At 37.1% G+C, this 26,315-nt stretch overlaps 1 protein-coding gene across 8 annotated transcripts in view; it reads right to left on the reverse strand.

The window, feature by feature from the left end:
- YAP1 (Yes1 associated transcriptional regulator) overlaps positions 1-26,315 on the reverse strand; it is an 88,709-nt gene that overhangs the window by 38,316 nt on the left and 24,078 nt on the right. For all 8 annotated transcript variants that reach the window (XM_072850654.1, XM_072850658.1, XM_072850659.1 and 5 more), the window contains one exon: positions 4,477-4,592. In XM_072850654.1, coding sequence (XP_072706755.1) covers positions 4,477-4,592 — 116 coding nt within the window. The remainder of the gene's footprint in view (positions 1-4,476; positions 4,593-26,315) is intronic.

The raw sequence follows: 26,315 nt of genomic DNA on the forward strand, positions 1-26,315 counted from the left end.
TTATCTCCAAGAACCTTCCTAATCTTTCTCTGGGAAAGCTGAAATTTTTCCCTTCAATCACTGTCATTGTGATTCCAAAACTTTTTAAAATTATATCAAAATCTACAAAATTTACCTAAAGTCCACCTTTATTCTATTGAATCAGTAAAACTTACCAAAAAAGCCACTATTAAAAAAGGGGCATTTTTTGCAGATGAAGAAAGAAATGAACATTACTGTCATGCACATACTTATAAACTCCAGTTTCACAACAGTTCATATATAGTGTTGACCATACACAAAGCAGAATTTGTAGTATGACTGGTTACATAGAAGAGAAACCTGCAACTGAAGTGAGCAAGAATCTAAGAGAAGAGCTAGAACTTGTTTTAGTTATTGGCATATTCCTCCTTACCCTCCCGCCTCCCAAAGGGGAGAAAAACCTCAAGAGTTATGAAATTGAGTGTCCATTTTCCTACCAACCTTTAACATGGCACTACAGCCTTCCCCGAAGAGGCAACGGAATTACACTAGGTCTACAAACTTTCATCAGGAAGCCCAATTCAAAACTGCGATGTAAGAGGGAAGACAAAAGAGGACAAAGACAGGTAATCTGCTCCAAATTCAATTATCTAATGTCTATGCGCAAGCAGAAGAGGCTAAAGTAAGCAGTGGTGTCAAGCATGATTCAGGAAGTAAAAGTATCTGAAGAATGGAAGTATATAAATACAATTACTATCCCACCTCTGCTATATCAACTGCAATTGTGTAAGAAACAAGCATTGTTTACTTTCAAATTTATAACTTTACCTCAGTAAGAAATATATAGGACAGGTTCCTCGGAAGAACAATGTACAGTTATTACTTTTTTTTTTTTTTTTTTTTAATCAAGACAGAAGAACATAATTTTTCCTGTAATACCTTTAGGGAAAAAATGGTTAGAAACACACACACAAAAAAATCACAACAGTCAAGACTTTTTATATACATGTTACATATTTAGAATTAACAGGCTTGTTTTCTTTCCATTATTGATGTGAACGTGCAACCCTATTTCACATAAGATTAACCAACAAATGCCATCTAGAAGAGCACTGTGCTTCTCTGCATACATATGGCCCAAACCATTTTAATTGATTACATGTAGCAAGCTAAGTTCAGCAAGACCGAGACAAAAAAAAACAAAAACCAAAAAACAAAAAGAGATCAAAGAACCAAAACAGGGCGGGGGTAAGTGGGGGGGTGGGAGGAGCATCACTTTTCACAGACTGATGCCCTCCTGTAAAGGATATATGCTTACTAACACTTACAAAATAGTTCATTCACAAAATCATGCTGGGAACAGATGAAGCTGGTTCAGATGCCTATTAATTTCCTTAAAGAAACATAACTTGCAGCAAGATACCTGGATTCTCATCCACTCTTAGCTGCCTCAAGAGGTGGGATTTCTTAAGAAAAACAACCTAAAAATCCCAACCTCATCCTAAATCACATCTTCCTTATGCCAGTTTTGATTTTAGACACTCTTGTGACTTGCCTTCACCCTTACCACACCTTCTAGTTTTGATTTCTTCCCATTTCCCCTGAGATCCACTTATCCTATTTATCCAGAAAACACAACAGGTTTATCTTCAATATGCAGACAGCAGCTTTCTGTTCTCTCTCTCCCTCTTCAGTTTGTTTTCCTGTTCTTAATTCTAACTAATGGAAGCTTCCAATGGCTTTCAAGACAGCTCCTGAAGATATTGTCTCTTACGTTTTACCACAGCAACTTTACTTACAAGCTCCTATGGCAGTCTGTAATTAAATATACTAAAACTTGGACTTCTGTAGCTTCAGTAACTTCTGATTAAGGGCTACAATTACGGAGCACTATTCAAGGATGAACCATACAGAAAGGAAAACATTCTCCCTTGCGGCATTTCGAGCATTTTTTTGCAAGTCAGTGACCTCCAGCTGTCACAAGACTTACACTTGGTTTTTCCCCAATATCTTTCATGAAAGGCTCTCAAAGCACAAGGGCATGTTTCATTGCCAGCAATATTTCATAATAGGAAACTTCTGTCTTAAAGGTCTCAACTTTATTTCCCAGTTCTTGAGGATGAATATCCAAATTAGAACATTAAGTAGTCTTATATTTATGACGTTAGCACTCACATTTAAGTTCCACTGTGCTGAAGTGGTACATAGTTACTTGATTTTTCCATTTCTCTCATTCTTTATGAGGCCACCAAGGAAGCATAAGTTACCATGAACTCAGCAGTAAAAAGTAACAGAACCAGATATAAGAAACTTTAGTAAAAACAAAAATACAGTCATAATTTAAAGGTAATACATAAAGATTTGCCAAATCAGGTATCAGAAACAGAATCATATACAATAAATGCAGTTCAACATTATTTAATTCAAAACAGACTTTTGTTAAATGCAAGTAAGAGTAAGCAGGTGCATGCAAAGAGCCAGTTCTAAGTCATACTACCTCAACTGTTTTAAGCTTAAAAAAAGCAACGCCCTGTAAACACATAACTTAAAATACACAGAAGTTCTGATTTCTTCATGTACTTCACCAAATTCAGAGCACTGGGGGAAAAAACTTTACAAGATTTTCAGTTCATATTCAATACAGTATCATCTGTGAAATTAAAAATACATGTTCATACTTGTATTCAAGTAAATGCTTTCTCAAGTCACAAGACAACCCTCTTAAACACCTCAACTCTTCTTTATTGCATGAGCAACAAGATCTATGCAGGATCACTTGCTCACACACATCAGTCAATTACATGTAAATTCTTAATTTTATTTTAAAAATAATCCTTGTGTACTGATTGCTAGATTATCTTTTAGATTTTTACCCCCTACAACTAACCAGGGGGTTTTTTGTTTGGTTTTTTTTTTGTTGGTTGGTTGGTTTTGGGTGGGGGTTTTTTTTGGTGGTTTGTTTGTTTTGGTTTTTTTTTGGGGGGGGGGGGGGGTGTTGGAGGGGGAGTTGGTTGGTTGGGTTTTTTGTTTTGTTTTTGCTAAGGACCCTTCATTTCTTTCACGTACATAACATGAATCCCACTTCACTATCAATATTTTTTCCTGTTAATTCTTGGTATGATGGAAGGTTTGAGGAGTTATATTAAAACACAGAATTTATGTCAATATTCAAACAGCAAGCATCTAGTTTTAGCACAAATCAGATATGCCAAAAGGCAAGACAGACCAAGGGAATTGTTTCCTTTCTCCTATTCCCTGTTCTTCAGAAGTGTCCCTGCAAAAACATGTCATCTCTATTACTGCAGGTTTCCTGGGATATATTTACAGAAAAAATAATCACAGATATTATATTTTCACATCAGAGCCTGAGACCTCAATTGCTCTGAATCATGACTTCCTGAACTTGAACAGGACTCTCATTTGTTTCAGCATAATCCAACCTCCTGGCCTAGCCAGCAAAAAGTTTGATTAGCTTCCCCTCCAATACTCAGTCATGAACAGCACAGTTCGGTCATGCCTGTTAATCTTTTGGTATTGTCTGCAGCATATGAATTGCAGCATGAAACAAAGCTGACTAAATGGACAACAAAAAGCAGCACCAGAGAATAACCTTTGTGAAATGCAGGAACAGCAGACATACACAAAATACAATCAGACTGTGAGAAAAGAAATAAAACATGAACCTCAGCGACAGACAGAAGGTGACAAAGCATAGGGAAGAGCACAGCAGTCAAACTAGCCTGGCACCAAATTTATCTGGTTGCTCTTTGCACCATCAGGACACAAGAGCTCTGAAAACATACAGCAGATTCTACAGCAAGAACAAGCACGCTTTACTGCTGTCTAGTGACAGCCCCCCCAAACTAGCTGTAAAACAATTCTATATTCCAGGAAAAGATACCAGACTTCCTCAGCTAGAGGAGTAATCATCATGATACAAGATTTTGGATTTGATAGGAAAATAAGAGGAAAACCAAAATGTCTCTGCTTCTAAACAAGATTTTCCAAGTGTTTGCTTTATTCATTTAGGGAAGACAGAAAAAATGAGATGTTCACAACAAATGTAGGAAATGTAAATGAATGGGAGTTTACCAAGTCTAGTAAGTGAGCAAGGGGAGGCAGAAGAACACTGCAGAAGCACAATAGCTTTAATGTAAATTGACACTAATTTAATGGAAATTCTGGTCTTCATCAATTTAACAGCATTTTCAGTCATAAGAAATTCGACAAAAATTCTGCTTCTTTAAATGTTTGAATCATCCATTTGAAAAAATAAAAACACAAACCAAAGAACTACAGGATATTTTCTGTTGACATCATAAATATTATACAAATTCTCTTACCTCAAGTATCAGTCTCTTGCTTGATGCATCAAGCACCAACAAATTTAAAGTTTAAAACCAGGATAACTAGAAGGACAATTGTGAGATTTGGACTCCCTCCCTCCTCCCCATTAAAATACCTAGTGGTATCTTCATTTGTACGATATTTTTCATAAACACAAATTTTGCTTACCTGATGCTGAGTTCATGATGTTCTGCTGCACAGAAGGACTGGTGGGAGCTGTAACGTTCATCTGGGAAAGCATGGCCTTCCTAGGATCTTGCCATGTTGTTGTTTGATCAATGTGACTAAGACAAAACAAAGTGAGAGTTAGGACAGTCATGCATTCACAACAATGACCTGCTACCACAGAAAGTTTAACAACAAAAGGTTAAGCCTGCCAACAGCAGCCACATTCAAAACCAAGCAGGAACTGTTTGGATTCTTTCCAAGCACCACAGTATGTCAGATTCTCAAACCCTTACTCTGGCGACCACCACTTTCCCAACAAACAGTTGTAGCGATCAGAGCTAAAGCAATGGTGAGACAAGGCTCAACACAAACACTGTAATCTAGACTGCTGTACCATAACTAGATGTTGTACCCTTGAACAAAACATTCTCTTCCTTTTCTCATTGATTAGTTACTTGTCATTTTTAAATGTGACTTCAGAGTCTTTCAAACCAAGCCAGTTATGTCTGGAATCTCAAGCACAGTCCAGTAACTTGGCATGATGAGTTCATACTCAGTGCCTACAGAGTTGTAATGGACTGGCTAGTGAGCAATCATTAGTGTTCCCAAACTTTCTGTGCATAGACCACATCCTCGGATTATTTGATGGCCTACTCCCCTCACCACTGACAACTGAACAATCCCTCCATGGTAATTTAAGTAACCAGTCACACTAGAGCAGTAATATGAAAGTGATGTGCAGCTGCCTTTCAACTTCACATGAAAAGATGAGGACAGCTGGACTGTCAAGTAACTCAACTAGCCTTCTGCAGAATCCAATTACAAAACTTTGGGAGCTTACGTTTATCTGTTTGGAAAAAACTGGAAAGTACATTCAGCACTGTCATTCACAAAAGTATGCAATTCAATGAAAATATGGAAGTGTAATGAATGATTACTTCACCTTCTGAGTATGTGATTAGCATGTTTTGCTAATGAATAACAAATGCAGGCTATTCATAACAAGCATCAGCACTATCTTGATGCCATTAAGCAACATTGCTCCAAGAAGTACATGTGGACAAAAATAAAACTACTAATGCACACTGAGCGTTGACAACAAAGCTTGTTATGGATTCATTTAGAACTGGTATCAATTAAAACTCATATTCAAACACTATTGTTATCAATTAGAATCCAACGCATCATTAACTTGGTACCATTCTTTCCTTACATTAATAATCCTTAAAGTTACTTTTTTCTGGATTACCTGGAATGCCCATTTTCATTTACTTCAGCAAAAACACAACATTTAAAGCTGCAGTATAAATTCTATTGGTGATCTGAGTTCCAAACTAGGTACTCCAACTCATACCTCTGCTTTGTATCCATGTCTTGCATTGTGTTTTTTATGTATCCTGGTGGATCGATGCATATTGGTACTGAACTATCAATCAGGCTGTTAATTTTCCATCTTTTTGTTGGGATTAAATAATAATTGTGCAGCAACTGTTCCCAATTCACACTTTCTCTTATTTTAATGCATATTCAAGTTTAGGGGCTTGTACTGTATTCTTTTAGATGTTCTAAAGTGATAATTAATTCAGATTGGGTCACCTCAACACTAGCATCTTTGTGGACGCTGACATCTGACCTTGTCACACTGCTCTCCACCAACAAGAAAGGAACCTAAATAAGCACTGTTAGGATGTAACTCATTTGATCAATTTAAGGAACGTATTGAAGGTGGATCAGGCCTATTTTCTCCTTCAAGAAGGGAACCTAAGTTAACTAGGTCAAATACACTGACATTAGAAGAGATTAATCCCAAACTTTGTTTATGTATTTGCATGACCACAACATCCAAGAGCTCTGGTCATAAATTAAGGCCTCATCATAGGTAAAACTGGATGAACAAAACAGTGTTATTTTCTCCCTGCCCTAAGCAACTAATTGCTATGCCTAGAAACTTACTAACGAAACCCTTGACTCCAATTAATAAAAGCATGCTCCACTGAATTAGTAAATGTTTTTAGCATGTTCTTTGATGTTCAAAAAGTTGGTATTTTCTCCCAAAATACTAAATTTTTTAACTACTTCATCATTTCAAACAAGTGGGAATGAATAGTTATAAATTCAGAAGAACATAAAATGGGACAGTAGTCACCAAAATAATTACTTATGTAGAATTATTTATCACATTCTAATCATTGAAGGGACTTTCTGTTATAAGGTAGAAGGTATCACAAAGTGGCTTTTAAAAAAGTTTTGGTTTAAGATATGTATATCTTACCCTCTCTAAACATGCACACAAAAGCAATCCCAAGTCAAAGAGTTACAGACACACTGTAGCAGGGTCACAAAATAGGCAGGAATGTTACTTGTACAAAAATATAATAGTAAACAAAGCTCTACTTTGTCTGCATGTGGCAACTACTGCCAGTTTTCCCTTGTATATAGGAAACCCCTGTTACTACAGCGTTAATTAAAACGGTGTCACTGCCACTTTAGTTTCCACGATACAGCTCATTTAATACAGGTACTATTAAGCACACTGCCTCTTTGGTTGCATATGTTTTCCAATATTCAGCTCCACTGAGAAACATGCAACATGCAGCAAAACTTCTTTATTTCCTTTTTAGCCTATTTATTTATGAAACAGGACACAACGTAGCAAAGACTGCCCTATATATACTGGACTATGCATAAACCTTCATACTGGAGAACATTTTTTCACTTTTCTGCTGGTCAATTTTGCAAAGCAGTGAAAGCAGGTAAAGATAATACAGATGTAAAAACACTGCACAGTAATGCTTCACAGACTATGTGTTTAAATTACAGTACCAGCATGTGTTACTCCTCCCCTCTATTTCTGATTTGTTATATTTACTCAACGCAGTTCTAGGAACAGTGGAAACTGGGAAAACAACACTGCACCCATGATTACACATTTATTTATTTCCATTTAACTCCTATAAAAATCCATGTAATACTATGAACGTATAAAATGTCTACCTACAGTACATATTTTATAGCCTTTGTTTTTTTATGCTATTTGAGTGTAGAGTAAGAAACAGAAGGAAAAACGTTGCCTCACTTCATTACAGAACCATTTTTGCAGTTAACTGTAGGAACACACTGAAACAACATTCACCAGCTTTTCCAAACATACCTGAAGACAGGACAGATGGACGGACTATGGAAGAAGCCATTTTAAAAGTACTTCCAATTTTGAGCACAAGGACAGCATTATCGATTCCTCAAGACTGCTTAAGCATACCATGCAAACTGTAGTTAATGTTCATATGGAGTTGTTAACATGGACAGTTGTTTTAGGTAGCAGTTTCCAACTTTTCCCTAGCTGAGTATCACTTGAGGAAAGTCAGCATGTTCCTTCCTTTACCAACTAAACTCCAACCAGTAGTCTTCTTAGAGCAAAGAGCCATAGAAGAAAAGTCTCAAAGTAAGCAAGTTGATTACATTAAAATCATACTAATCATAAGGTTGGTTCAATAAGGCAAACTCTTTGTCCCCTCCCACTCAGCACTGCACTTCCTGACCTACATATCCATTTTCCCCACACCTTCCCTCAAAACCTTTCTCTTCAACCTCCCTCAAACCACAGTCCTTACATGTATCTTACCTGCTCTGTATCCTGAGTTTTTGAATGCTATATACTAAAAAACCACTCAAAACACATCACAACAGATCCATTCTTTTCCACAACTTCCAAATCATGCTCATCAGTTTATGGAATACAGAGCAGGCAAACCCCCACTTATATGGATGAAACGTTTAAATAAATCATAGTACAAAGAAAGGAATACATGTCTTCATTTTGTTCGATATCTGCAGCATGTGTACCAGGGTAACTTACTATAAACACTATGTATTTCTCATTATCTATTTAAGTATGGAAACAGGACATTCTCCACAGGTAAAGATCTTTCCCTCTGTTTTGAATAGCAGCACAGAAAAGGTCTAAATGGACATAACAAGAACACTGACACCAACACTACATTATCTTTCCCCACACTAAATAGATTTTTTTTTTCCATAGTAGCTGCATTACATGACAACTGCCCCAATCCTTACATTCAATATCTTCTATTTTACATGACCTGAGACACATCTTGATAAAGAACTACTGTCAACATCAAAATTTTAAAAAAATATTAGCAAATTGTATCAAATCAATGAAACCCATAAATCAGCCATCATATCTGTACTATGTACAGTACTGTACTATTGTACACTACTATCAAATTAAACTTAAATTCTACCTACCCATGAACTAGAATCACTGCTCTGTACTATGTGCACAGAACAAAATGAGTCAACAGTCTTGGAATTAAAATCAACATCTCTAGGAACATAAGACATTTTACTTCATAGAATAAATTCTCAAATCCAACATCTAGCTATCCGACACTATCTATTATTGTTCATTTATGTATAGGTGAAGCAAATCCTTGTTAAATCGGACAAATGTTGTATAAAATACGGAAATCAACTTAGACTATACCATACAGGTCTATGGTAACAGGCCTTAGAAAAACAAAGCTAAAACACCCAGAAATTGCTAGGTATTTTTTAGCAAACTTATGACAATCCTGGTATCAAGAAGAGTGACTGTTCCAAGCCACCCCACCCCCCACCAAAAAGCACTTTCAAAGTGCTGTGCATTAGGAAGAGAATCAAGCTGCCTCTCCCCACCCATCCCCAAGTTTTAGTCATATGCAAATTATTTACATGTTGACAAAAACAACTTTAAAGAAAAGAAAAATGTTCTCATTTTATGCATGTAAAGAGCATTTCTGCAGTTACTAAGAATTGGCATTTCTAATGGAAAGAAATATTTATTGGCATTAAACACTATCACATGCCTGAAGATTTGTCAGATTCAGTTTCTAACCTAATTTTAAAGAGCTGGTGGTTTGGGGATTTTTATTTTTTTTTTTTTGGGGGGGGGGGGGAGGGAGGAGTTGGTTGGGTTTGGGGTTTTTTTGGTTTTTTTTTAGTACAACAGAAAAGAAGCAGGAGACCCAGAGACCAAAAAAAAATCATATTTGTTACTTTTTATTGAAAAAAACCTTTAGATGCTAATAGACTAATAATAGAAAAACATTCCTAAAAACAGAGAACTGATCTGCCTTTGCACAGTGTGATACACCTTCACATTTGTACTCCAGCTGCTGCACTGAAAAGACATGAACTGTATTACTGAAAGCCACATCAGAAATGAACTAACACACAAAGGACACTCAAAAAATTGCTTAAATCCTTCAAGAAAGGCTTATCTAAGAGGCCTTCAGTTTTGATATTCTGTAGTATTTATTGCAACTACAGTGTCCTTGTTGGTAGGTACACTTTTCAAGGTATGCTGAGGACTTCATTTGTGTAACAGAATTCTCAGTCATTACAAAACCATGATTCTTTCTTCCTCTTTTTTTGCCTTTATTAGCATAAAGTCACCTTATATACAGTGCACATCTGCTACGTCATTTGTAGTGAGAACTTTTCTTTCACAATAAAGGATCTTCCCAGAAAAGATAATATTAAAATAAGCAGGTCAGAAACTGCCAGATTATTTTACTAAAATGTGTAATAGAAATGTGCCATTAGGAGGAAAAACAAGACAGTGAACAGATATTTTCATCTTAGGTACCAGATGAACACACTATATGAAATTTCTGCAACAGCAAAAAAACTGAAGAGGTCTGATCTACACATAAAAGAATACAAACAAGGCAGAACAAATCATCCATTGCTTCTCTTTGCATTTGGACATGATTCTTCATAAAAGGACATTTCAAAAAAAATAGTCACAAACATTCAGAAAGACAAGTTGTTCTTCAGTATAAAAGCATCACCATAAAAAACTATGCGAGCCCCTCTCAATAAATTAATGCTTGTGTTTTACAACGTAGACAAGACTTATATTTCACATCTGTGAGAAAATTATTGCCAGTCTCTAGTGAAGTTGAGGTGACTAACTTGGATTTTGGTTTTCAGATTTTTGGGACTGTTTTAGGAATTCACTGGAAATCCTATTTTATTAAAAGCAAAACACAAACACACACCACTGACCACATCATGACAGACCTACCAAAACTGTTGACTTGGCATTGTGTACTTTTTGTATTGCAGATGGATAGGAAAGTCTCTGTGTAACACAAGCAAGTGCACAAATGAAGCTAAACCCAATTATTTTCTAAACTTGATGTGAAATTTCAACTTTTCATTATATCCCAAATGTGAACTGCCCCATTGACAAGCGTGTCACCTATGATTCTGTTTTACCTTAAATGACTGAGCTACAGATTCTATTCTTTCATATTTTTTCATTTGTCTTCCTAACCACCCAGTTTCCTCAATCCACATAATGCATGACTTCCTGAAAGCTTTTCCCTTTTTATTTCTTTTCATCTAAGAACTTTAAAGATTAGATGATTCATGGCCAGAATAAGTTTCTCCTCATAAATGCCATTACTGAATTATTTTAGAGCTATCACCATTACATTTTAGTACATCAGAACTTTATGTATATACTGCAAGTTAGTTCTCCTGGTGACGCTAGGAGAAACTGAGTATTTCTGCTCTTGAAACTACCACAAATTGTCTAAAAAAAAAAAAAATCAACTTCAAACTAATCCCTTTGCCAAATCTTATATAAACTCGTCCTGTGCATAGGCAATGTAGGCTACCTGCAAGATACCCACCTACGTATCATTCCAGCAGGCAGAGAAGAAACCAGAACGCCTACTTCTGCAGAGGCCTAACCCCTACAGGAGAATCACAAATGTGGTGGTTTGACCATAGGACAACTGTGAAAGCGTCTACTAATTCAAGAACAGAGCTAGATGCAAATTCCTAAGCGCAGCAATAGCTAGAAGGCCAAGATCAGTCTGACATGGCAGATGGGCTACAGGACCCCACAGGTGAATCTTCCACAGTTTGGTTTACATATAGCATGAAAGAAAAAGTTTAGAGTAGAAACAGCCTTGGCGTGAACTGCTCCAATTACCATTCTCAAAAACTGGAGTGTAGCATGCAGAGATTTCTGCGTTATGGCTGATGATGCTCTTAGGATATTACATACAAAAGAGTGGATTAATCTTTGCTTGAGGGTAGAAGCTGTGACATTCTTTGTGTACGCTTTTTTCCACCCTCTTCAGGGGATTTCAAGAATTGGAAAAAATTAAAACATGAAACTAAGTCTTCAGCTATATTGGACATTTTTAATTAGGTGTTGCTGACTTAAAAGTGAAGTATGTTTCTTTGCAAATGGTTTAACAAAGTTACAGATTTATACCTTAAGTAGCATTAATACATTGTTTGAGATGACACAAAGTTCAATTCCAAGCAGCAACAGTAAAGAGAAAAGCCTGAAAGGCAACTGAGATGGCTCTGTTAACAATTATCTTTACCCCCAATTCAGTCCTCCATGAACACGTCCCTAAATTTGCACCACTATTAGACAGGGAGACACACTTAAAGGGACCCAAGATCCTTTAAGGACTTTCCAACTGTCTTTGTAAATAACAAATCCAACAAAAGGAAAAGCTGTTGGTCACACAGCAATGAAAATCTCATCTGCTGAGAGATGCTATTCCACCCATTGCTTGGGAAAGCACTGTATTTCCACTTGTCCTCTCCATATTAACTTGCAATATTTCCTTAAGTTTCAGGATTATTACAGCCTAATATATATAAAAGCACACAGCAGTAAAATTCATAACTTCTTAATCTGACCGTTTCCCAAAAATGTCAGAAAAAAACCCCTAAAATTCATAACACAGCTTGTCTCTTAAGGACAGTAATGTCTTCAGCCATGGCCTAATTGCCTCAAAGAAACAGAAACATAGATAAAAGCTTCTGAATATTGCTGCAATACATAATATGGCTCTATTTTTCAATTTTCCATATTCTTTCTTCTGCTTGACAGGTCTTTATGCATTAACTAAACAAAGCTTATGTTGGACTACTCCATCTACGCTACTGATGATGTATGTCCTCACCAAACCATACCACAGGCATACCATGACAGAGAGCATATGGGTGATATGAAAATAGACAGCTCTATCCTACTTTCAGCTTGCAAAAGCATACTTAAAATCAACGTGCAATTGTTCAGCGTGCAATCATGTGTTGTGCCACAACTGTGTTTTCACTAACTTTGAGAAAGAACACAAGCAAAATGTATAAGAATGGTGGGCACGAACATCCTGTGGATCAGGTGGGAAGAGACCCTGTCAGAGCTCTAGCCCCTTAATCAAAGTTTGAAATAGAACCATATATGCTATCCTACATAATTACAGTCTTAGGCAGCAGAAATTTATTCAGCAAATTAATGGTTTTAATCTGAACTAGAACAAAGCAGTAAGAGGAACTTAAATGCCTTAAATGTCTCTGAGAAAAACCTAATTGGTGCAGAAATAGGTTTTGCACACAGTCACTAAGAGTCAGGCAAGTTCTACAAATCCCTTCAGAATTTATTCCTAAAGTGGTTGCAAGCTTGCAAGATCCTAAGAGCTACCAGAAATTCCTGAAAGCATGGCCCATAAAGCCATGGACACTAATACACAAAACAGATTTTTTTACAGACACACGACATACAGTATTTAACATTAAGGTATTCAAAGGCAGCCTTCATTAGCACTGGCCTGCATGCAGACAGTGCACAATACCTACACCAAGGACTCAATACTAAGCTTACTGTTCTGATTATAAACAACTTGCTGTTTTGGAGTTGCAGAACAGCACTGCCCTTCTTAGGAAAGCACTCACAGAAAGGTCCTCACTTCAGAGTGTATAATGCTAAAATGGACGGTGGGCAGTAGGCAGTCTAACCATGCATGCATGACTAACAGAAGAGACGAAGGTATGACATGATGTTCAAAGGTTTGCCAAGGTAGCACCACTTTTATTATAATGCACTCTTGAAACAACTGCCATTTGTCAAAGCAAAAATGGAAGTAGCAACATGCTTATTTTTGCATTTATTATTCCTTTTCTTCCTGTCCCTCTTCCTGCCCTGCGCTCAAGGACCTCATCTAGAAAAATAGGGCTAGTATCACAACATGTAGAATTATTTAAATTGAGTGTAAAAAATATAATTCTTAGATTCCTCTGTGGATTTCCCAAATAAAATAAGATTATTTTCTGAGTTTCAGAAAAAAAAGAGTATGAGGGCATTTTCATTTCCAGGGCTCTTTCCATTACTTTGAAAACTGTAAGAAACAGCAATATTACACAGACTAAGAAAAGTCCTTGCTCTTACAGTCCTTGTACCAGTTCAATCCTTTCCCAAACTCCATAAAGGACTACATGCTGTGTGATCACATTCTGTATCACAAGATTTATTTATCTTTTTATCTATTTATCTTAAACCTGCACTCTCAGTTCCACAGCGGAAGAGGCGGCTATATTTAAAGAAAACCTCCCCTTTCTCTCCACCCTGCTCCCAAAGTTAAGAAGTTTGCTTTCCGTGGCTAAGTCACTCAGCATACTCAAAATTCATCTTTCTTTCTCTCCTTAATTTTAAATGAGAGATAAAGATCTATCACCAAGGAGGGCAAATCTAAAGAAAGAACTGTCTCCCAGTAATTTCACTTGAAATAGCAGCGATTTGTTTAACTGTACAGATACCCTCCTACGCCCCTGCTTAGCAAACACAGAGAAGACCTTCTCAAGATGCAACCGTTTTGTCTTCTGTAACACTAAAGACAAGATTACACAAACACTAACTTTCACATTATTACGGGAAGGGCAGATGACTTTCAGAAGTCATGGGCCATAGAATCCTTTATCACTTTCTTGTCCTTTTATCTCTGAGATTCTATCTCATTTCTCTCTCCCTACTTAGCTCTTAAAAGGAGACAAAGAAAGCAAGAGGGAAATCAAATGCCTCTTTGCATGAACAGGAGCCAGGCAATTTTACGCCCCTTTCTATATACCCTTATTTTTGGTTGCCTGAAGGTTTTCAAGTCAGAGAGGCTTGCCTAAGCATGCTGCAATAAAAGCTGCTATAACCAGCTGCCTTAGTATCTAAAGGGGGTTCCTAGCAATCCTGTTGAATAACCCTGAGGCTAACCACCACCAAGGAAAACAAAATATTAAGATAAAAAGATTCTTTAGGTTGTTTCCTTATTGCTCTAAGTAGGAAGTCTCAGAGGGCAGTTCAAACTGGTTGCTTGAGTGTTCAGACAATGATCACTCCCAGATGGCCTTGACAGGATGAGCTGACTCTAAAAAAACATTAGGTAGGACCTACTGGAAATTAATGCATACCCTTCTGCTACAAAGAATAAGTGAATCTGTTTTTCTTGTCATTAAAATCATTAATATTGACAACTATTTTTAATGTATGCTTCAGAACTGACACTTCACACCTTAAATCAACCAGCTGTTTAGATGTTCTCAGTTTTAGTTATACAAAGTCTTATGGACCATCTTTTCCCTCATTTGAGACTGCAGCTTAGCAAAAAAAAAAAACAACAACCACCAAACAAAAAACTCAACTCCTCTATTTCCTTTCCTTACGTGTTTTTATGTTTTTCTTTTTTTTTTTTCCTTTTTCACTTCCACTTCCTGTATTACAGTTTTTTCCATCCCTTTTTGACTCCTCCTTATGACTGTGTCTCAGGGAGAGCTTTTTACTTTTACAATTCAGACAAACGCTATGTGCTGCTGAGGTTGGAGGCAGTTATTCATGTCCCTGAAGACTTTGCAGATTGCCATGTAAAACAGACAAAAATCTTCCAACAGCAAGTTGCTGCCTGAGTCAGTACTTGTGAGCTACCTGCTCAACCAACTCTAGGCAATCTTGCATACTATATTTTTTGCCAGCAAATTATTCTTTTTCATCCCCCACGCTTCAGCCCCCCGGAGACAGATTTCCCAAGTTGCAATGCACTAGAAGCAACAGATTTCACGGCAACCAGATACAACACATTGTCAGAAGGCTATGCTTTGAAAAGTTATTTTTATTTACCCATTTAACCTAGGGTGGCAAAGGCAATACAGAGCAAAAGCGTGAGAAGAGATTAAGCTACTTAGATTGTATCATTTAAAGTCACAGCTATAATAATTAAACATATAGTATACTTAAATATAATAGCTATTACATTTATTTTTAAAAGTCACCTAACATGTTTTCAACCTGAGGATTTTCAAGTTCCAGGTTCTACATTTCCCTTCCCCAGTCACAAAGAGTTTAAAAAGCATCAGTTTAAAAAGTATTTCAGAAGCCCATAGTTTAAAAAATAATGCAAAAGTAAAACTAAGTTTGAACTCAAATTTCATTGCAAGTTTCAGAAGTTATCAAATGGAAATGTTAATTTCTATTTTGTTCTATGATTTAATAATTTGGGGAAGTAACAAAGAAACTTAAAGTTTGACAGTGAAATCACCAGCAGCAAAATAAACTCTACTTTCTTTCTAGAAACAAAAAATAAAAACCCATGTATTATCTGTAAGAGGTCTTAAGTTTTAATTTATTCCATTAAATCAACATAATAAATACCAATACATCAGCTTTTATGTATTTGATTTGGAGTAATTTTATTTGCTTTCTGAGTATCTTTTGGTATAGAGGGAAGTAAAAATAGTGATTAGAAAATGTGTTAAGCACAGGACTTCGTTTAAAAGCACATCACTTAAATTACTAACAGTTCTTAAAGTACAAATTTCATTTACATACACGTAACAGTTTTAGTGTTTGCCAAAATTAGCAACTGCCATGTTTTGCCAATAAACATAATGAAGTACTTATTTAGAAACTGTTCAACCCCACCCTTAGAGGCAAAACAGATCACAAAATAAAAATCACAGATCTCCAACTGTCACTAAATTTCAGTGGGAGATTTATAATAAGAGTGGAAGTTCCCAATAAATCCTAAATAACTTAAAATTTTCCCCTTAACTTAGTATAAGTTAATTCAAAGTTTAGAATCCCTGCAGTCTTCATCTACTAGTTATGAAAATCAGCATTCAGCCATTGGGGGGTGATGGGGGGCAGTGTGCTGCTGCAGTGGGAGAAGGGGGAAGAACATTGTATTTACTTACTGCCATACATTTTTAGAAAAAATGGACTCATAAAATGTATGACTAGTAACAGGCCTCTCTAATACAATAAAAATACAAATACATCCTACTCACACAAGAGATCAGAATACAGGTCACACCAGAAGTTAGTTGTGTGTCTTTAATGGCTAAGAACATTATTATAATCAAGCTCTCCTTCCAGCATAGTCCTTCCCCACTTTCTAATAGTCCAGCTTAGAGACTTCCCCAACCCTAACTTCATGCTTGAACAGTATGGGGTTTATTCTCCTTTTAGGAAATGACACCAGCTCTTAATACAAGAACACCCTAACAGTGTTTGCTGACCGTTAGTCAGCACTTCCCTATGACCCATCCCTTTCCTCCACTCCCTTTCAATTCCAAATGCCGCCATTATCAACTTCCAGCTTTTCCTTTTTTGCCTGCAAAATTCACAAACTGTTTTATAAATTCCACTGACAGTGAAGCAGCTTTTTTTCAATCAGTATTAAGCCACTTTGAACTCTTGAACAAAACTGAGCTCCTTTAATCTCTTCTATAAAGATAGGCTTTCTATAGCCAAAAGTCTTCTTATGACCATTCTACAGGGCTACTTTTGCCCACCAACCAGGCAGCCAAAATTGTTTTAAACCCTTCAATTCAAACAAAATTGTAAATGCAAGTTCTGAAAATTGTTTAGGTTTTGTCTATTTGCTTGGGTTTGTCTCATTCAGTAGCTAGCATATAAAATTCTGGAGACAAAACATATTTGTTTCATAACCTGTGTTTGGAAGATATACTGCTACTGATCTCAGAAGTGCCAATATGTACTATCACATATGAGTAATTTCAACAGCTGAGTAATAGGACGTAACTTTTTTGAATTTTAAGCAGTAAATTAGAGAACAAAGTTAATGGAGCTGTATTTATCCCAATTCCATGTCAACTTCTCACAAAGCAAGCCTTTCTATAGGCTACCTGATATACACCTGCCAGGACAAGCTGCGTGAACTGCAAATGAACACATGGTTACAACATGGCTCCATCATAGCAACTGTCACTGCAAACTTCAGAATATATCCGCTCTTGCCCTTTAAACTCAGTAATCTAGATTGTAATATTAGATCAGCAGATGTAAACCAGTACCTGCAGGCAAAAAAAGGAAGATATAGAGAGGAGAATGAAACCTCCAATATCTTTTAAAATTAATATTCCTTCATAGTCATCAACAATTAGCCTGCTAAAACCTAACACAGAGCTAATATAATCCCTTTGGTCTGCCCTGCTCCAGTAATTTTCAACATCTCATAAAATGTCAGATCTGTATTTAGTGATCTGAATCAATTGCTTCTAGTCACCACGTACTGAAAGCTTTTTAAAACAGATGTCATTTTTTCACACCAATTTTGTATTCAGAATTCTGGAAGAGGAAGCAAACCACTTTGCTCTTCAGCTCCCAGTTTTTTTGTTTTGAACTGAGAGGCTTGAATAAACCAAAAAAGTAAACATTCACTTGGCTAATGCTTTCTGAGCTGTGGTTTAACACTTTATAGTTCCAGGTACTTACCCAGCAACTTCCTTCCAGAATTTATCACTCAAAGTTCAGTAGCAAACATGCACTGTTTAGTGTTATCTTTAAAATTTATTCTGCAATCGCTTTATATCACTACACAGGTCATAATTTTAAACTTTATCTCAAAACCTTTTAAAAGTAAACTGTATGTTAAAATGAAATAAATCTTTTTCTAGATACCATGACTCTAGTTCTATAAATTGGCACATTACACCTTCTAGTCACTCTTCTCTTGATACCTCGTTATTCTTTAAATATATTTTCAGAAATCTATTTCTTCAGAAAATTGTTGCAAAATATTTGTTTCAATGAGAACTGAAAAGGACTGTTACAGATCTGACAATTTCATGTTCTTCTCTACAAGAAACCTACTTGCATTTTCATGTATATCAAGAACAACAAAATGTAACAGCATAACAAGGGCAAAGAATATGCTGCAGAAGACAGACAAAATATCCAGTATGAAACTGAGGAAGTGGACAAGGCCCTGGAGTTGAGTGGCTCTATTTCAGAGTACCCATTTCTTTATGCTCCATTTCTCCTCATCTCTGCCTTGACTACTTATATTCTGAGCTCTTCAGGATTGCAATCTTACTTGACTAACTAAATGGACCTTGACTGCAGTAGTCCTGTAATCTAGCAGTCTCTCTGGTAACTCACGTACTCTACTACAGGGAACAGCTGCTTGGACAGCAAGCATCATCCAAGCGGCCAAATACCACCTTCTGTGCTGGAGCATGCACAGAGCTGGCTGGAAGCTGCCGCTGCCAACACTGCTTCCACATGAGAGAGGAGGAGGAGAGCCTGGAGGCACACTCCTCCTGCTCACAGAGCAGGCCAGGAACTGCTTTTCACTGATTTTATCAATGCAATCATGGGGGGAGATAGTAGGCAGATGTTGGGTTTGTCCCTTAAATATAGTAACTGCAGTGAGACCATATCACACAATCAGTACACACAAGACAAATTAATCTGCTGATGGAGTCACTCTGCTACAATTTACTTAGAAATTCACTGGTGATGAGGGACTTCAAGCAAATCAATTTCCTGGATATCTTCATCAGATGCTACGCATCTTATCTGAAAATCACTGTAAATGTTGGACTAACAGATGTCCTGCAGGTGAAAGCTGCTGAAGAACAGTTTGCACAAAAATAAATCATGTCCACGGAAAATTAATTTGCATCCTATCCAGAACCATGCAAGGATCTAATAAACTATTTAATTACTGAAAACTTGTAGCTATTTTGTGAGACAATGAAACTCATTTAAATTTCTGCCCTTTCATAAAATTGAAGGGCACTACTCCAAAACAATGCAGATCTGAAAACATGGTTTACCTGGCTCCATAACTCTGGAGCTGATTATTTATTTTCAGTCATGTAAGAAAGAAGAAAATCACGGTTAAGCACTTCAGCACAGTACTAGGGGTGATTAATTAGGGAGTGGCAGAGGAAAGGATGAAACATCAAAAGAAAGTGAACAGTGGAAGTCTAAAAGCGGAAACATGACTTGCAGAGGAATCTGGCAATATCAACATCTCCTAAGGAGCCAAGCTTCATGAAGAGAAGCTGAAGTAGCCAAGGAAGGAGGTTGAAATCTGCAAGTTTACAAACCACAGGAAGAATTCTTGCCGAGGATGAACAAACTGCGAGTTCACTGGACAGAAATATATTGGTCTGGGAGATTAAACTGGGAGGCAGACTGTCATTGGAATGGAAGGAAGTACTGAATAAAAACAGTATGAAACCTCTCCTACTCTCAGGCAGAGGAGGAATACAGAGCACTTCAGCTCAGGTGAAATAATAAACTCAATTTGTTGAGCAGAAAACTATCACAGAGGAGCAACACAACTTAGCAGAGAGACTAGGAACTGCAACAGAGACTAGCAACTGTAACAGAATGATACAGCCACATTTGAAGATCAGCAGCTGAAGAACAGTAAAAAGAACATAAGGAAGGAGAAGCTAAAAGCTGATACAACATTTTCCCAATATAAGAACAGATTTTGTTTGTTTTTAAATCTGTACAAGTCAAAATAAAGCTTTATATACTTGCAAAGCAAAACCACTGTTCCTTTGATTAAGCATCTGAAATGCATTGCAGGCATCAACTGAGAAACAGAAAAACACCATCAAAAGCTGCAAAGCAGTAAGTTTTACAGTACAAACATATATGCCAGCTGGATACAAGAAATGTCCACTTCTCAATGCTATAATTATCTTTAAGCATTGAGCAATTTCTTCTCTTTTGAAAATCTTGCCCCCCACAAAAAAAAAAAGGAAAAGTTCCCTTACTCTCACATTGGAAATTACTAGATGAAACACTTTCACTTCACCATAACTGGTAACAACGAAAATTTTCCCTTAGTTTTGAACAGAAGGATTTTCTAAAACTATGCAACAAATATCGCAAGACCCTACAGAAATGTATTCTATGTAAGGTGGTAACGCCATTCTCAGCGCAGAGAAAGCCAGCACTGACTTAGCAGTTTTGTGCACAAAGCTGCCCATTTGCTCCTTGCTCTCCTTGTTTTTGCTTTGCTGATCAAAGGAGTTGCCAAGTTTTTTCTTTACCATTACAAGGCAGGAAAAACGTCTCTCCTCAGAGAGGCCCCTTGTGAAGGTCACAAAGGTTAGCTCCACAAGCCCTGGAGTCTGCTCTGATGCTGGAGTGATTGGCTGGCTTCCCTGCAGTTACCCTGCATTTCCCCTCCTTCACAATAGTGCGCTGGTTATGGAAACTAAATATGAAAGAACGTGGTGGGGGAGGAAAGAATTTCTATGGAGACACAGTCAAAAACACTCAGAAGTTCTACTTGTTTGAGCAGCCTGAAAACCTAGCATTCTAAACCATTTGGTTTCTTTCTGGAAAATTCAAAGTAAAAATTTCAGCATGCACTCCGCCCCCCCCCCCAACAAAAATTCAAAATAAAAAAAGGTTGCTTTTTCTTAGAATATAAGCAAATGCATACTGCACTGCCTTGGTCTGGAAAAAGTTATTTCTTAAGATGTTGATTTGCCCCATCCCTGGATTTAATCAACTGGAACCCATAGGCCACACCCTCTTAATGAAGACTGAAACTAATCAGGATTCAGATTCATAGCACCTTCCAGCTCCTGAGCAGTATCACACCAGAGACATTTTTTAAATCCTACAAAATATATGAAAGCTTATTTATAGGCATCAGACCACAATTACTTTTCAGTCCTAAAGTTAAGTAGTGAAGATACCTTGGAATACCCAGCAAAACAATCATTACATTTCAGATAGTTGATTGAATAACACTCCCTATTTTCTATAAATTCAAACCTCCCAATCCACAGGCAGCCACAACTATTTCAGTTTTTCTTAAACATAAAAAAATCTAACCTGTAGTGTATACACTGAAAGCTCTAGCCACTTCAAAGCATGTGCTCCTAGGAAATAGATTCAATGTTGGTCTAAGTAGGGGAAAGTGGCATAAATTTTATATATTGAAGAAGGAGCTTTCTGAAACTTCATATTTTGGGAGCACAATTTCATATCACTTTACGAATAAAACTTTGATTCTCAGCATTACTCAAAAAGCTTTCTCACCACCCTGAAAGTCTAGCCTGGCTCTTTCCTCTCTATATAACTGTAGGTGTCAAGTTCTGCCTCCAGTGCCATCACCCGTATGTTTGCACAGGTGAAGCTAATTAAAACTCAGCCATCAGTGTGTGTTTGATGCTGAACTCACCTCTGCAGCTGTTTTGAGTTCATTATGTTACCAGGAGTCAAAAGTACTTCCAGAAGTACTCAAGTTGAACAGCCCCACTAACTAGTTATTTCAATCTGTTTAAGTACTCTCAAGATTTAACAATATCCAGTAACAGAGAAGCCCATACTACAGCCTTTTCTTCCTAGGAGGAATCAACAGTCTTCCTCTTCCTACCCAGCCACCTCTGTTCACAAAACATCTAGGAAAACAACCCCTCTGTATTGGGAGACAGCAATAAATGACTGACAATGCCAGAATCCTAAGGAAACTAAGCAGAAAACAATAAAAAACATCATTAAAGAAGAAGGATTATCATAGTTCGTATAAAAGCATAGAAGTGTAAGTGGGATTTTGACCCAGTTACTTTGATCTATTCACCTGTAAAAATATACAGCAAAAAGTACAGACACCTCAAGGGGTCTCCAGAACTGCTTCACCTACAAGTCCAGATTCAAATGCAGAAGCATCAGGAGAGCAAGGAGAAATCCGCACAATAGCCATACTGTAACAAAAAGCAAAAGGTATATATAGGAAAGAACTGCACCTGATTATCATTAATATTTATTGGAGAAACTTTAAAAAAAAGGCACAAAACCACAATACTAAATTCCTCTTTTCCTCTTGCAGGAGAGCTTTTATGACCAATGCTTGCCTCTTATTACACCAGAGGAAAAAAAAAAAAAAAAAAAAGATAGCACTTCTGCCTGAAAACCTTATCAAACTTCTCAAGCCTCTTTGGGGGTGGCCACAAAGGCCAGCACACCTAACGTACCAAACCCAAGCCCTCCTCAGCTCCCATACAAATGCCAGGTGCACAATGTGCTGGCCAGCAGAAGACATGGTCACCAGACTACCTGAAACATTCACAATGCCAAGAGATCACTTATCTTTCAAACTTGCCACAGCAATAAAGCCCAAGAGGAGAAAGAATTTACTCAAGAGTCAATAACACATGCTGTTTTGCTAGCAGGCACATCTTTGACCACCTCAGTATGGGACAAAAATTCTTATCCTTCCGGCTGATGTTGCTATGTACGCAAAAAGTCTCCCATGGTATATGCTGTGCCAAGATTAAGGCACTTCTGGCCCTGCCTTTGTTACTCAGATGATAGACGTACAAGGCAAAAAACTTCCTTTTGCCATCACCTACAGAATCCACACTAGGAGGCTCTACTGATGTAGTACCTCACATTTTCTGAGAGGTACTTACTTCATGACTACCTTAACCCACTCCTATCTAAGGAATTAAATTCAGTATCTGGAAAACGTGGAGCAACACAACCTTACCACAGCTCCTGTATTCTTACAGACACCACGGCTAAGAGGAAAGAAAAAAAAAAAGCAGAACAAACGTACTTAAAATATCCAAGAATATCAAAACCAACAGAAGACACTAATAAATTAACAAAATAACCCTCCATAAGCAACAAGACCAAGACCACACCCAAACCTGTAACATGGGAGAATGCTAAAGTTTAGGGCTATGGTTTTGTAAGTTTTTATGTAAAGGTTCAGATTACTGCAATCCTTTAATGATGACACAACTGGGCCAAGGAACAGACACACTGTTACCAACCCCTTCTTTCTGCTGTATGTAATGCAGGAGGAACTTCCAAGACAGCTTTAGAAAGCAACCCCCTTCAACATGACATTTTTTAAGAAAACCCTGAGTACTTCCCTGATACAAGACTCAAGCAATAAAAGAATCCATCAAGTGGATGTAGTACCAAGTGCCCTACATCAATCCTGAAACTGTACAAAAAAAAGATGTCCAGAGCTACTGCCTTTTTTTGAGCAAGTTAAAATTACAGGAAAATTACTAAAACCAGCCTGAACGCCTATCGTTCTCAAAGTTTGAATTGAAAACAGTTTCATGTATGGCAAAAAGCCAGATAACCTCATGTACACCCATGCAGGTAAACCTGATGAACTAAAAACAAAACTGCAAAATGCTTTGTTCCTAATGTTTTAAATAGAAAGTTATATGAGAATACAGAGGTTTTCCAATAGGAAAGGGAAGCAGGACAAAAACCCAACAAAAACACACATGCCAAAATGCTTGTTACGAGGTAGCTTAGACCAGTGGTCTCCAAACTTTTTGACCACGAACCCTACCAGTAAAAAAATTTTGAGTATGCACCCTCAATATATGTATATTTATAAATTATATACATGTAACTACATAATATATTAGGTATATCACAAAAGATACACAAAAGTAGAAAGCAAAAAAGGATGAGCTAAAGATGAACTAAACACCTTTTTTTTTTAAAATTTTAATTAATGGTACAAAAATCATTTTCTTCCCCCACCTCAATGGACTGTATTGCACACTGCCTGGGATGCAGGCACCCCACATTGGAGACCACTGACTTAGACTGTCTAAAAAGGTGAATGTCATCCTTCTGAAATGCACTCAATTTCAGAACTTGGAATATGATTTCCCCTGAAGTAGCCAAAAATACAATTAAATTGTTTTTAAAGTAAATTATACTGGTTGACCACACTGCTCTTATATGTTTGTTGTACAACTACTGGAAAGGCTGATGAGAGCTATGCTTTAAATGAAGGCTAAAAACATACCTGTTTTGTTTGAAACAGAACTTTACTTTTAACAGGGATCATGTAACAACATTCCACCAAAAGTTTTTGAGACTTCTTCTAGTGGTATAGGGAGGAGACAAGGCAAAGCTGGCAGCATTTAACACAGCAAAATAATATTTCACAAGAGATTACATAGTTTCATCTTTCCAACTGGGAAATCCATTTAGGCACATTACTAATACTACCTGAAATTAGGAGTCTAACACTGAAAGCTACTGGAATTCCTGTTGCCTTTCTATTTTCATAAATGCAAAGAGAAACCTGACCTGGAGTTCACACTGAAGGAGATCCGGTCCTAATAATTCTCCACCAAATACAATAGGACTGGGAGAAGGGGTGAAAGGAGGAAAAAAGGTTGGTTTAGTACAAAGCCAAGTCCAATAGAGAAGACAAAACAAAATCATAGCCAACAATGAAGCCAAGCCTGACATAAAAGGCACAAGCTACACAAAGACAAGGTTTTCCCCATTTGCTGCTTGCTGCAGAGAAGGAATCCTTTAGTTTGGCACAATTTTAGTATCACCAACTCACATCCAAAGGGCGACGAGCTAGTCATTGATCGCCTTTTGAAAACTACTACCTCGGAGGATGCTGACTTTAGCCTGAAGGATGCTCTATTAAGAAAAAAGAGCTATGACAATCTATACAGGTATTTATTTCTTCTAAATGTTATTACTTTTTGCCAGATCAAATGATTAGGTGTTCAGAATCTATTTGAGCTAATGAGAAGTGGGACAGGTTGGAGATTCGGCACTACTCTTAAGGGTTTTTGAGTCATTGGGCCACAAGCTTCCAATTCTACATATGGTTAAACAGAAAAAAAAGCATGTGCCCAGGAAACCAAGAGGAGAGACACCACTTTGACCAACTTAGCCTCATTTTGATCCAACGCTCCCCGAGCACATAGTAGTAGCACCTCAAGACAGTCATCAGAAAGACCCAAATTCTGCATCAGTACAGTTAACTCAAAAAAAACCTGGTGAAGTGGCAGGGGAAATTATGGTCCACTTACTAAGCCTACATTTGTTATGTGAGAGTGCTATTTATAATGTCACATGCTGGAACTTGTTCCCAAGCTAGCTAAACCTACATGCTTAATTGACTCAATACACAATGCTGCATTGTCAAGACTAATCTTTTCCTACAGGCTACACTTTCTAAACCATGAAAGCTTTTATACATTTTCATTTTCTTAGCAGTTCCAAAACCAGAAAACATCAAAATACACACACATACAGAGTATGTACTTGGGTAGATTCTATATTGACTACCACTAAAATTCACATATCCATATGCAAACGGAGTCATCAGAAAGTCCAAGCATTTTAAAGAACATGGGAGCCAGCAGGTTCTTTATGTTCCTATTTCAGACATCCAGGATAGAAGGCACTAAGGAAGAAAAAGCCTGCCAACAGATCCACACCACCAATATATACCATGTGATGCACAGAGCAGCAGCTCTCACATCACACCAGATTTTGACTAAGCCACCTTATAAAGTATTTGTTTCAAGTTACTTCCCAAGAGTAAGGTTTGGGGAAGAAAGAAATCTACTTCTAATCAGTTTAAAGTCTCAGAAGTTGTCAATTAAGAACTCATTTAAACAAAGATTACCTTGAATGCTGCAGACAGACTGAACTGCCAGCTCCTGCAGACTACTTTTTATTCATATTGATGAAAAATGCTTTCAGGGGAAAAAAAAGCACATTTAGGAAAAAAATAAGAGATCAGAAGATATGAAGTTTTGCACAGTAAACAAGTTTCATGAAGTAAATCAACAGTGAAGTGGAACTGAAGTTTTTCAAGATTTGTATACCAACTATCAAAATAACTGCTGAATTTCAGGAATTGAAGTGATTCAATTACTATTTATTTAAAGAAGTAAACTGGCTCAGT

Source organism: Ciconia boyciana, chromosome 1 (genome assembly GCF_034638445.1).
Source record: "Ciconia boyciana chromosome 1, ASM3463844v1, whole genome shotgun sequence".
In the NCBI taxonomy this organism is placed as follows: domain Eukaryota; kingdom Metazoa; phylum Chordata; class Aves; order Ciconiiformes; family Ciconiidae; genus Ciconia; species Ciconia boyciana.